At 51.9% G+C, this 12,615-nt stretch overlaps 3 protein-coding genes across 5 annotated transcripts in view; all 3 read right to left on the bottom strand.

Moving 5' to 3' along the window:
• The window catches only part of LOC101778729 (nucleoporin NSP1), a 10,191-nt gene extending 9,571 nt beyond the window's left edge, over positions 1-620 (bottom strand). Inside the window, exon 1 of one of the 3 annotated variants that reach the window (XM_022828453.1) lies at positions 246-620. In XM_022828453.1, the coding sequence (XP_022684188.1) occupies positions 246-299 (54 nt within the window). In that variant the 5' untranslated portion in view covers positions 300-620. The remainder of the gene's footprint in view (positions 1-245) is intronic. The other 2 variants (XM_004976489.3, XM_012847928.2) reach the window with 2 other exon arrangements.
• A 655-nt stretch (positions 621-1,275) lies between these two features.
• LOC101778326 lies at positions 1,276-8,915 on the bottom strand. Its single transcript, XM_004976488.4, has 3 exons — positions 8,100-8,915; positions 7,787-7,997; positions 1,276-1,902 (listed from the first exon to the last, which is right to left on the bottom strand). Exons 1-3 carry the CDS (start codon positions 8,571-8,573, stop codon positions 1,397-1,399), a joined length of 1,191 nt encoding a protein of 396 aa, XP_004976545.1. The 5' UTR covers positions 8,574-8,915; the 3' UTR covers positions 1,276-1,396.
• Positions 8,916-11,523: 2,608 nt separating this feature from the next.
• On the bottom strand, positions 11,524-12,609 carry LOC101777929 (dehydration-responsive element-binding protein 1E). Its single transcript, XM_004976487.2, has one exon. It carries the CDS (start codon positions 12,566-12,568, stop codon positions 11,891-11,893), a length of 678 nt encoding a protein of 225 aa, XP_004976544.1. The 5' UTR covers positions 12,569-12,609; the 3' UTR covers positions 11,524-11,890.
• Positions 12,610-12,615: the final 6 nt, after the last annotated feature.

The raw sequence follows: 12,615 nt of genomic DNA, 5'->3' as shown, positions 1-12,615 counted from the left end.
TTATTTGCCCTGAGGGAAAGGCCATAATATGTTACAGGACACTCAGGACTACTGAATTCGCCATGTTGTTCAGTATATAAGCAGCATCTTATGTTTACTGTAAGAGTGTAAATCCTACTAAAAGAATCAGAACTAAGAAATGGCAGCAACTCCTATATCAGCAACCTATCACACAAACCTACCAAGGGCACCAAGCAATCTAAACTAAATAGACAGCTACAGAATCTTAGACGGAAGATGCGTACATCGGGGGCGCCCGGGTCGGAGGTGGCGGCGCGCTTGGCTCCCCGCGTCGTCATGCGGCCCTCGCCTGGAGCTCCCGAAACCCTAGCGGCTGGAACGCGGACCGCGTGGTGGGGGGAAGCGAGCTGCAGAGAAGGCCGCGGTGGGAGGCGAGTAGCACTGCAAGGGAGCTCGGGGAGGCGGGGTCACGGCAGCGTACTAGTACAAGGCAATGGAATCGAAGCACGGAGACGGCGGCGAAGGTGCGTGGGGAAGCTGGCGGCGCGGCGCAAGTGCAACAAAGCTGGTGCTTGTGGTACCCGGCGCGGGCTGCGCGGGCCACGCGCCAGTCAAACAAAAGCACCAAGAGAGTCCAGGACCCAACGTGGTGTGTGGCTAGTTGCTATACCTCGGGAGGGGCCGTGATGGGGAAATATCTGAAAGCTTATTTTTGCTCGCTGCAGCTCATTTGAGCGGCTGCTGCTGCAGCTGTGCTGCCTAGCCATTCGGCTGCATGCTAAAATAGCAGCACAGCCTTCGCCCTCGTTTCAGTTCGGTTGATGCAGGTGGGTGCGGGACTTGAATTGCAGATAAATCCCAAATGCAACTCGGATAAGAGTTTTTTCATGCTGCTTGAGTGATTGCCCACTTGTAATCCCAAACGCTCTGAACCGGCCCGTGTCGGGTAGATTGCAGAGGACGGGGTCGCGGCCTCGCGCGGGAGGGGTTATCGTGTAAGCAATTATGCTGGATCCCGAACACGAAACATAGGGGGTGTTTGTTTCTTTAGCACCTCCTAAAATTCCTGTCACATCGAATGTTTAGATACTAATTAGAAGTATTAAACATAGATTAATTATAAAACCAATTATATAGATGGAGACTAATTTGCGAGACGAATCTATTAAGCCTAATTAGTCCATGATTTGACAATATGATGCTACAGTAAACATGTGCTAATGATGGATTAATTAGGCTTAATAGATTCGTCTCGTGAATTAGCCTTCATCTGTATAATTAGTTTTATAATTAGCTCATGTTTAGTTCTCCTAATTAACATCCGAATATTCGATGTGACATAAATTTTAGGAGGTGCTAAAGAACCAAACACCCCATACACACCATCCTATTCGGCTATTCCTATATCCAGGTACAGTTCATATTGTAGCATTGCTCAGCACAAATCGTCAACCAACTCTTCCATCAAGGACCAGAATATGCCGCCCTCCACGTCAGAGCCCAGCAGCTCTCGCTCGTCCTCTCTGAACCACCTCCACCGCCCGAGCCGCTCGATCTCCTCCACCTCCGCCTTCCCGTCCGGTCTCAGCGCGCGGTGCCGCCCGTCCAGCCACGCACTGGCGGTCTCCAGCAACGACCTCTCTACCTCTGGATCATCCGATCTCCCGTCTTTCTGGCACGACGACAGGCCCTCGCCGAAGAAATCTTGGAGGAGCTTCTTGAAGCAGTGGGGGGCGGCACACGGCGAGCCTGCTTCGGGGAGGCTCAGCAGCGGGTCCTGCGCGTGGACGCCTTCGCCGTCTTCGGTTAAGTTGTCCAGCTCCTCGACGTGGCAGCTTGCTGTGTCCTCCGCGGTCGTCGTGGCGTCGTCCACGTCGGATGCGTCGATCTCCGCCAGCTGCTCGAATCGCCGGATTCTCTGAAGCAGCTGCTGGCTTGCTCCTGTACAAGAGAACTTTAGCCGTCAGCTCGTTCGGGTTGAGCCAAGCGAACCAATCATGTGAGCTGAAAAAAGGATTTGTCTAGCTAGTGCTGAAATCACGGGTTGAGCCGCGTGATTGCACGGCCGAATGATCATATACAACAAGTATAGGTGAATAATAATTTTTTTTCTAAAAGACAAGCTCTAGTGATGATTACTTTGATCAGTGACAGCTGAAAAGGGTGCCGATTTGGCATCATGAGCCTGGCAGGTCGCAACAGGCGCAAGATATTGGCTGTGGGCCTTATGGCCCGTCACCTATAGGGCCGAATGCATCGAGGTTAGAAAAATTAATTTCGAGGAAATACGGACCCATGACTCGTTACATATGAGCCAGGATTATCATGTGTCTATACCTCATATTACAGTTAGATATCAGGTGGTGGAACCTCCACAAAAAATGTTAAAGTAACATCTACCATAAGTGAACATGTAGATGCACCTGTAATTAGTGAGCGTCAAAATTAAGATATGGTAAAACATGCTGATGAATTGCAGGGACAGGCCACTGATAAGCCTGAGGTAGTTCAGCAGGAACATGCTCAAATAGAAGAATCATAGCCTCTGAGAAGGTCAGCACGTGAGAGGAAATCTACCTTTTCTGATGAGTATGTGTACGTAAGTGAAGAGGGACACGATATGGGAAAGGTGGATGAACCACTCATTTAAGGAAGCTATGAGAAGTGAGCACTCGCACAAGTGGTATGAGGCCTTGGAAGAAGAGCTAAAGTCTATGAGCACAAATAAAGTGTGGGAGTTAGTAAAAATTTACTTCAGCCAAGACAGTAGGTTGTAAATAGGTCAACAAAACTAAGTATGACTCTAAAGGGAAGATCGAAAGGTTCAAAGCAAGGCTTGTAGCAAAGGGCTTCACACAAGTAGGAGTTGATTATAATGAAACCTTCTCGCCTGTCTCAAAGAAGGATTCATTTAAAATCGTTATGCCTCTAGTAGCTCATTATGATCTTGAGCTACATCATATGGACGCTAAGATTGCATTCTTTAACGGTGAATTGCATGAGAATGTGTACATGACGTAACCGGAAGGTTTTGTTGTGGAAAGCAATGCAAACTAAGAAAATCCATCTATAGGTTGAAACAAGTGTTCAGACAATGGTACCTTAAGTTTGATGAAGTAATTAAGAAACTTGGCTTCATTGAAAATAAGAAGGAAAATTGCATCTATGTTAAGATTAAGGGGAGTTCTATAATCATCCAAGTACTTTGACAAAGGGATAAAAATTTGCTACATGAGACAAAGGGATTTCTCTCACCGAACTTTGACATGAAGGGCCTTGGAGATGCCGCGGCATTGAGATTCACCAAGACAGGTCCAAAGGTGCATTAAAATTCTCTCAAAGAGCTTATATAGAGAAGGTCCTTAAAAGATACAACATGCACCAATGTTGAGGCGCAACTGCTCTAGTTGTTAAAAGCGATAAGTTTGGGTTATTCCAAAATCCCAGGAATCAATTAGAAATTGATCAAATGAGAACGATTCCTTATGCTTCAACTGTTGGAAGCATAATGTACGCACAAGTGTGTACACACCTGGACTTGGCCTTTATTACTGGGATGCTTAGCATATATCAATCTGATCCAGGAATGGACCACTGGAAAGGAGTTAAAAAAGCCTTGCGTTACATACAAGCCACTAAGAATTACATGGAAGAAAACTGAGAAATTAGAAGTAATTGGCTATTCAGATGCTAATTTTGCAGGTTGTGTTGACACCAAAAGATCCACATCAGGTTATGTCTTCACACTTGCAAATGGGGCTATATCGTGGAAAAGCTCCAAACAAACACTGACAACTGCATCAACAATGCAAGCTGAGTTCGTGGCATGTTATGAAGCCGTGGGGCAAACTGTGTGGCTTAAGAGTTTCATCCGAGGACTAAGAGATAGAAAGCATAAGTAGGCCACTAAAATTGTACTACGATAATAAGTTAGCAATTTTCTATTCGAATAACAACAAGTCAAGTGATGCTGCAAAACAAATGAGATTAAGTATCTTGTTGTGAATGATAAAATCCAAGATCATACCATTAAATTAGAGCATATAAGTACTAAGAAGATGCTTGCGGATCCATTAACAAAAGACTTACCTCCCATTATATTCAGTGAACATGTTGCCGGAATGGGATTATTAGATAGCCTATGATCTTGGAGTAGAGGGTCATAAGACAACCGTCTCCCATCACGATAGGTGATTTTATACATCGTGGATAACTATGTCACAGTGGGTTTTTAATCACCATTGTCACACATTGTCTCCCTGGATAATTCTACTTTAAGAATGGCATGAGTTGTAGGCCTTTAGACCAAAGGGGAGAATGTTGAAAAATTTCAGAGGTGGTCAAAGGGGTTGAGAAAAAGAAGGGGATAAGGGAAAACGCCCCACGACTCGGACTCGCGACACACCGCCTTGCACCTTGATCGGAGGCGCAACCACCTCGTGGTTGCAGCCCCAGATCGCCCAACGCCACATTAACAGGGAGGATCCGGCTGGTTTTGACGTGACCAACGCAAACAAAACACACGCACTTCCCCGACACCGCCACCCGATCCCTGGTGAAGTTGGAGCCATCTGAAAAGCCGCCTCCGCTTCACCCCTCGCTGTCCCTGGACATACAAGGTGGAGGCCTGAAGGACGACGTGATCTCCTACACCCTTTCCCAACACCGACGACCTCTTCCCCGCCCAAAAAGGAGTTGAGGATTCAACTAGCAGCTATCATGTGGGAAGAGCCGGCGATCTTTGCTGGAGCAGCGGCCGGGGAAGAGGTCGCCGGTTATGGGGAAGGGCGTAGGAGATCACGTCATCCTTCAGCCCTCCACCTCATCCGTCCACGGACGACGAGGGTGAAGCGGCGGCGGCCTTTAGATGGCTCCAACGCCACTAGGGATCAGGTGGCGGTGTTGGGGGGCGTGCATGTGTTTTGTGTGCGTTGGTCACCTCTAGACCAGCCGGGTTCCCTTTTTAATGTGGCGCTGGGCGATCTAGGACCGCAACCTCGAGTTGGTTGCGCCTCCGATCAAGGCATGAGGCGGCGCGTTGCGAGTCCGAGTTGTGGGGCATTTTCCCTTATCCCCTTCTATTTCTCAGCCCTTTTGACCACCTCTGAAATTTTCCAATATGTCGTCTGTCCAGAGAATTTTTAGCTTGGCGACAAAACAAAATCTTAGGCACCGGCCAATGTATGAGACTATGAGTGATCAGCTCTCAAGTCTCATCATCATCTAACGCACAGGATTCCCCAACAACTGAAGTCCGAAACCCAACTCGAAACAAATGCTAAATCCATGCACCTTTTTGGTCAACCGCACACGTATAATTCAACATCATATCCCAGGAAGCCAATCATACTTAGGATACCGACTCGTACTGACAGGTAGGATGGCGTACCTGACTGCACCGCGGAAATGTGGAATACTCTATCAACATGGTTTGTCTCTTTTTCAGTATCTACGAAGTAAATTATTCGGTATACATACTATTTTACATCCTCATAGCATACACCATCTCTTTTGCTAGTAAAAGATTCACATATTATCGTTGTCAAGAATCACGGGTCAAGACTACGGCAAGTGAATTTGTTTTCTATGCGCGTAAGGCTCGGATGGTTTCACGAGGGGACACGGGGTTTATACTGATTTGGGAAGGAATAGCCCTACGTCCAGTGTGAGAGACTGCTCGTGTTCTTCGTGCAGAGTTTGCAGTAGGGGTTACAAACGGGCGAGAGAGGGAAGCTGGTCCCAAGTCTCTGTGGGTGTGTACTGATGCTCGTGTGGAAGGGTTGTGAGTTGGGCATTCGGTTCACTCGAGAGCCCTCCCTCTCTCGGGCCCCCTAGTCCTCCTTTTATAGCGTAAGGAGGACACAGGAGTTACAATCCAGCCAGGAATCAGGGGAAGTAAAAAAGATAAAGCCTGGGAGATAAAGTACAGGGAGACGGGCCAAGCTACCGGGGACGCCGCCTACCCTCCTGGTCTCCGTGTCTTGTCAGCATGGTCACCAAGGAGGGGTGGTTGCTGTTGGGTTCTGTTGAAGGCTTGGAGGCCGGCCACTGTGGCCAAGCACGCGGGTCGTGCGTGGTGGCCGACCACTGCAGCTGTGCGAGTAGGTGGTGATGACCGGCCACTGTAGTCGTGCACGTCGCAGGTGATGCTAGCCACTGTAGCCACGCGTGCTGAACGGGGGGGCGTGGCTGACACGCCCCTACCGCCAGGCCGAGCGGGAAACCGGGCGGCGTACCCTGCAACATGGGCGAGAGTGCCCTATGACGAATGCCACAGGAGAGGGTTAAGATGGCACCGTTGTAGCCCTGTGCAGTCGTGGCAGCAGTGCGCCGCCCAAAAACTCCAGCGGGTCACGCCTCTCCGCGTGTCAAAGCCGTGTTTCGGTCATGCACGCCCCGTCGGTGGCATTTATGGCGAGATCGGTTGGGGTCTACAAGATCTGCGCCCTCGTCTGCGGGCCCACGCACGTCCTAGGGTGAGGCAAAGCTCTGTCTTGTGGGTCCGAATCCATCCGACCCCTTGCGCCCGGGGTCGGGCGAGACGGAGACCCGCCGTGAGGGGTCGGGCGAGGCGAAACTCTCTCGGCTGGGATGAGGAGCGGCCTCGGGGGGTCGGGCGCGTCCGACCCCTTGACCTGGGCGTCGGGCCAAGTTGGCGGAGGTGGACCCGGGCCCTGATGATCGTCGTTTACGGAGTATAAGGAAGTCGTTAATATTTCCCCCAAAACACATATACAAGTATGTGGAGCTGAAGTCTATTCTATCATGCATCGGATGGATGCACAGTATATCTAATCCCTTTCCCTTTGCACTTTACATACTGGACCAGAATATCATGCATTATGGGAATCAGGTTTTCTTGTGTTGTTTAATGTGATAGTACTACTAGTAGTATACAGTACATACAAACTCCCACGCAACCTTGCATTATTCTCTGAGGCTCTGAGCTCCAATTATACGTTCCGCTTGGCTATCAACGTCGCGTTCTCTTCGTTTCCGTTTTGTACACTGCCTCCACGCGCCTTTCTTTTTTTTCCAAGGGCGAACTGCTCGCCGCACTATTCTTATTCTCCAACGGCTCGCCCATGCGTGATCTCCTTGGGCAGATAAGCAAGCTAGGCTCGATAGCAACAGGCTACCAACATGGCAACATGAACGATCCTACAGACCTAAAACCCCTAATACGCCAACGAATCGTGCGCGTCAAGCCGCACGCGTGTGCGTGCTCTGTTTCACGGCCCAGATCGATCGACTGCCTATCGAGGGAAACGGTGAAAGCAGCTTGGCACTAGCACGAGGCAACGAGCAGTGGGAGACTGTGCAAAACGAAGTACGGACCTCTGACAAAGAAAAGGTTCCGTTACCTACATGACCGAGTCGGTGTGCTTGTTTTTTTTGCCCCTCGGGATTATCAGGGACAGTTAAGGTCCCCAACTTATAAACGGTTTATTGGTGAAAATAAACGATAATCTCATCAAATATTTTATTTATTTCTACCGATTCTCGTTTATGTGGTAAACAGCTTAAGAGATTTGAACTACGAGAAGCGAAAAGCGAGAAACAAGATAATTTTCATCTAGATTATAATCTAAGTGTAGCTAGAAGAAGCATATCAAACGGAACCTTCCTACCGTGTACTGGTGGAAGGATTATCTTTGCAGATGTTTCTACGTGATGAGCGAGTGAAAAAGAAAAAGGAAAAAAAACGGATGCACACGAAACGGAGCAGTGCAACTTGCATGTCGCCAAAGAAAGCAGTAAACTGGGTGTCTGGGTCAACTGAGTTCAGTTGGGAATGGAGCCAAACGGAAAGCAGAGGACTTACTTCGGATGTTGGCTAGGCTTTGCTCAAACGTCGGTGAGGCACCGTCGTCCTCACTCTGGCCGTTGCCGCCGCCGTGGTCGTTGCAGTCGTCGTCGTTGCCGTCGTCTCTGTCCTGGCTGGGGAAGTCCATCACCGAAACTGGGCTCAGCCGCTGCTCCTGCTCCCGTTCCTCGTCCAAGTGACACGTTGTTTCGCACTCGCATCCCTCAACCTTCATGATCAGTCATCATAATCCACAGAATCATCACGATGAATCAGATATACGCGAATTTGCTAGCTATGATCAAGAAAAGGAAGGGTTAATTATTCCTACCTCTGTTTCATAGCTCCGACGGCCGCCGCTGAGACCTGCGCTGTCGCCACCGGCCTGCCGTCCCTCCCAGCTCGTGCGACGAGGAGACATTGCCGGCGACCTCGACGGTGCATCCCTCCTCGTGCTACTCGCGGCGGAGCAGCTGGCCACCGGCCTGTCCGTCTCCTCGGCCTCCCCCCTCCGCTTCCTCCAGAACCCAGCTCGCAGCCTCCTCGAGAGGCTCCTGGACAGCGCGGCCGCCTCCCCCTCGCGTCCCGCCGGCGGGCGGGACAGCGCGGCCCTCACCGCGGCCGAGAACCTGGCGACAACGTCCCCGTTCCTCCGCCTGCCGTTGGCGCTCCGGAGCTCGGCGGCGAGGTGGCGCGGGTAGCAGCCGAAGCCGTCGCGGGAGAGCTCCGCGCTTGACTCCAGCTCCAGCCACTCCTTGAGCATCAGTGGCTGCCTCGGCCTCCCCTCCAGCTCCACGCCGTCCATGGCCGGCAGCGGTTTCTTGCGCAATTAACCGAACTGCACCGCGGATTACTCCGGAGGGATAATTTGCTCTTGTGCGCCGGAGAGACAGAGGAGATCGATGTGACCTGTGTCCTAGGGGAGGTTGGGAGAGCAGAGACGAAGACGAAACCGCCAGGGCTCGGCTGCTGCCTGCTAATGTATGGCCGGATGGGGTTAGGACATGAGGTGACCGAGCTGGCGTGCGCTTGAGAAGAAGGGAGCAATAAATTTTGAGCTACAAGCCTGCAACTGCAACTTGGAAGCAGGAACTCAGCGGCGTCAGGGGGAGCAGGGGATGTCTGCGCTTTGTGCTTTGCAGGCCGCTGTCAAAAGAGCCGCATGCACGTTATAAACGGTGGCGGCCTACGGAGGGGGTGGTTGCAGATAAGCGGTGCGCACCTGCATCGGATGCTCGTATCGTTTTCAGGCCGAATTTGTCGCGTTTTGACTGGGTTTAAGAGCTCGTGTATGCAAGTGCAATAAATAAGAATGACCGTCCTGATCCAGCGTCCATTTGTCTGACTGTCGGTCGAGCGTATATGAATCGTGCCGGACCGTGACATTGTTTAGTGGCTACTTTCAATTTTTAACCCATTTCTACAAGGGTCATGCCAAATTTAATTTACTGCTCGAATCCTAATGCAATTTTGAACTAGAGAAGAGTCTAATTGAGTTCAGTTCACTGCGAGAGAGCACGAATCCACTGAACCTCGATCTCTACTCAATACTCGAAATGGCTCGTTCTCTACTCATTCGAACTGGATTTGAACTGGCGACGGCAAGCTCACACCCCCGTTTCCGACGCAAAGCGCAGGGCGCGCGCGAGCGCCGGGTGGAGCTCCGTGCCGGGGCAGGTCCGGCTCATGTGCCGGCCGGCTAGTTTTAGCAGCAGCACCACGCGTGGCGCCCATCGGGTGCGGTGCCAGGGGTTCAAAAATCGTGGACCCGTGCGCCCCCGGCCCGCTCTGAGCGCTCTCCCCACCTACGTGGCCGGCCGCGCGCTGGCCGATCGTGGCGGTCTGGTGGTCGCGTCGCGTGCGGGCGAAGCCGCGCGCATGGAGATCCGCGACCTCGCGAATGCAGAGGAGGAGGGCGCCGAGCGCGGCAGGGAAAGGAAAACGTACTCGGCGTGGTGCCAGGGTGGTGGGTCGGCGTGCTGCGTGCACCAGGCCACTGCGCGCGTCTGCGCCACCCCCGCGCGCCGCCGTGGCGTCCGCCACCGGCACCCGGCCGGCGGCCTGGGCGCCTGGCCGCGTGGAACTTCCTCCTAGGCGCGCTTTTGGCCCGGTCCGGTGCGTTGCCGTTGCCGCTGAATCGCTGATAGGGAGCCCTTATGATTGGGCAATGAACCGGTGCTTTATTGGATTCCAGTGGCAGCAGGTTTGGGCCGGTGTTGGCTTGCGGTGGGTTAGCGTGCCTGGCCTTTTGCACAGGTTGACAGGTTTGTGTTTATTCTATACGTATTGAATAGGGAGTGGAGACAAAGTCCGTCGTTATCGTTACGACTCGTTGGCAGCAGCCGCTGTATTTTGGTACGTACGTTATCTTGCGGCGATTGCCATTGCCCTTTTGAGTCTTCGGTTGCCAGAAGACAAGGGCAGGAGTAGGAACTGATTTGCCCCTGAAGTTGCGCGTGAAAACTGTCAGATACTGAAGGACACTGGACCTGTTCGCTTCAGCTTGTAAGTCGGCTGAAAAGTTGAAATGGCTAATTTATTGTGAGAGGAAAATACTATTTGGTGACTGATAAGCCGGTTGAATAAGCTGAAGCGAACATGCTGACTGAATATTCCGAAGATGCAGCGAGCAGCACACTCCGTATCTTCCCTGTTGTATACCGGGGTACTAATTGTAATTGGCACTTTAGCACTGTCGCGTGGATGCTGAAATTGAAGTACTCTGGGGTAAAGGTAAAGCGACATCTGCAGGTTCACAGTCGGAAGGTCTGTCCCGTCTGACCAGGTGCAAAAGATCGTGACTGGCGTCTGGTAATTTGGCGAGGGGCGTTTGTTTACTCCAACTAAAGTTTAGTCCGTGTCACATCAAATATTCGGAGGCTAATTAGTAGGACTAAATATAAATTAATTATAAAACTAATTGTACAGATGGAGGCTAAATAACGAGACGAATCTATTAAGCTTAATTAATCCATCATTAGCAAATGTTTACTGTAGCAGCACATTGTCAAATCATGAATTAATTAGACTTAATAGATTATCCTCGCCGTTTAGCATCCAACTGTGTAATGAGTTTTGTAAATAGTCTATATTTAATACTCCTAATTAATATTTAAATATTTGATATGACTAATTAGTATTTAAACATTCGATATGATAGGTGCTAAACATAACCAATCGGCCCGGGTGCTGTTTTGCTCCAGGAAGCGTCTTTCTGAAGTTGGAAGTGACATGGAGAGGGGACAGGCGGACCGACGGACAGCGGAAGTATTCAGCTAACTGCACTGCATCTGGGACTGAAACCTGAGAACTCTCCAGAATCTTCGTCGACGGCGTGAATTCTGATCGAACTCTGGGATTGAGACCTGAGAACTCTCCAGAACCTTCGTCGACGGCGTGAGTTCTGATCAAACTCGACGAATATCGGGGAACATCCGGGCTCCATTTGGTAAAATGACAGACTCTGTGACTCATACACTGATACACAAGCCTCTTGCCGCAAACAAGATTTTCAGATCAAGAAGCATCCTTGCAGAAATCTTCAGTCCAACAGAAACATGGCCTGCAAAGCTGCAAGCAAGCTCGAGGACCAGACCTACATAGGCACACAGCAAAATCCTTTGCTGCTACCTGCTAATAGCCTGAACCGCACAATTTCAAAATGTTCGGAACATACAGGTCCCTGTCTCTTTTCCCCATCCTTATTTCCCCCCTGAATGGACATCCACGATCCATGCATAGAGCTTAGTAGAGCATAGTTCCAAGTAAATTCCACTAAAATTCTTCGGGCAATCACACGGCAACTTCATTAAGATCCCTGCGGCTCCTACCTGCAGGATCAAACATTCCGCAGACTCTGCTGTTTATTACACCAGGTGATCTTACACTTGAAATAAAGGGCGGCCGCACCAAGTGTCAATTATCTGGCGCCAAGGCTACCTTGGCCATGCTAACTCCAGTGCCACGTGCAGAAGCAGCATCCGGAAAGCTAAAGCAAACTCCTCTGCTCCTTCTGATCGCATCGCATTTCGTCAGAACGGCAGGGAAACAGTACACATTAGCACACCATAAACTGTACAAGGGTCGTTCGCGCCAAAGCCGGCTCGGTCCAAACACGCGCGATCAGTAGCTCCACAGGCTGACCTCGCAGTCGTAGTCGTCCTCGATCCACGCCGACTGCCCCGCGTTCGCTGCCGGCGGGTCGATGAGCATCCCCTGCGTCATGTCAAGGTACCCCTGCATCTCGAACTCCAGGCCGTCGTCCACCGGGTAGTAAGCGAAGTCGCCGCAGAGCCCCCCGCTGCCCTGGGCGTCGGGCGCCGCGATCGCCACCGCCTCGGAGCCGCCGGCATTGTGCTGCCCGGGCTGCGGGCGGAACAGCTCGGCCGCCTCCACCGCGGCGCGGCGTATCTCCTCGTGCCCCGCGCCCTGCGGCGGCACGCGGAGCCTGCGCGGCGAGTCCGCGAAGTTGAGGCAGGCGGCCCTCCCGCGCAGCGCCAGGGCGGCGACGTCGTGCGCGCGCGCCGCCATCTCGGCGGTCTCGAAGGTGCCGAGCCAGATGCGCTGCCTGCCGTGGGGCTCCCGCACCTCGCAGACCCACCGCCCGGGGTTCCGGCTGCGCACGCCCTTGTACACCGGGTGCCTCGTCTCCTTGAACTTGGTCCGCCCCGCGCGCCGCTTGGGCGGCGCCGACGACACCGTCATGTACGCGTTCTCGCCCCCGTCGCCGCCCGCCGGGGGAGACGGCGTCCCCGACGAGGAGTAGTAGCCGTAGCCGCTGCCGGAGTACGCCCAGTCCATCGATCGGTGAAGGAAGCGCTTTTGGATTGTGTGTTGTGTGTGTGTCT

The sequence above is a fragment of the Setaria italica genome, chromosome VII, assembly GCF_000263155.2.
Source record: "Setaria italica strain Yugu1 chromosome VII, Setaria_italica_v2.0, whole genome shotgun sequence".
In the NCBI taxonomy this organism is placed as follows: Eukaryota; Viridiplantae; Streptophyta; class Magnoliopsida; order Poales; family Poaceae; genus Setaria; species Setaria italica.
This window is presented reverse-complemented; position numbering and strand designations above follow the sequence as displayed.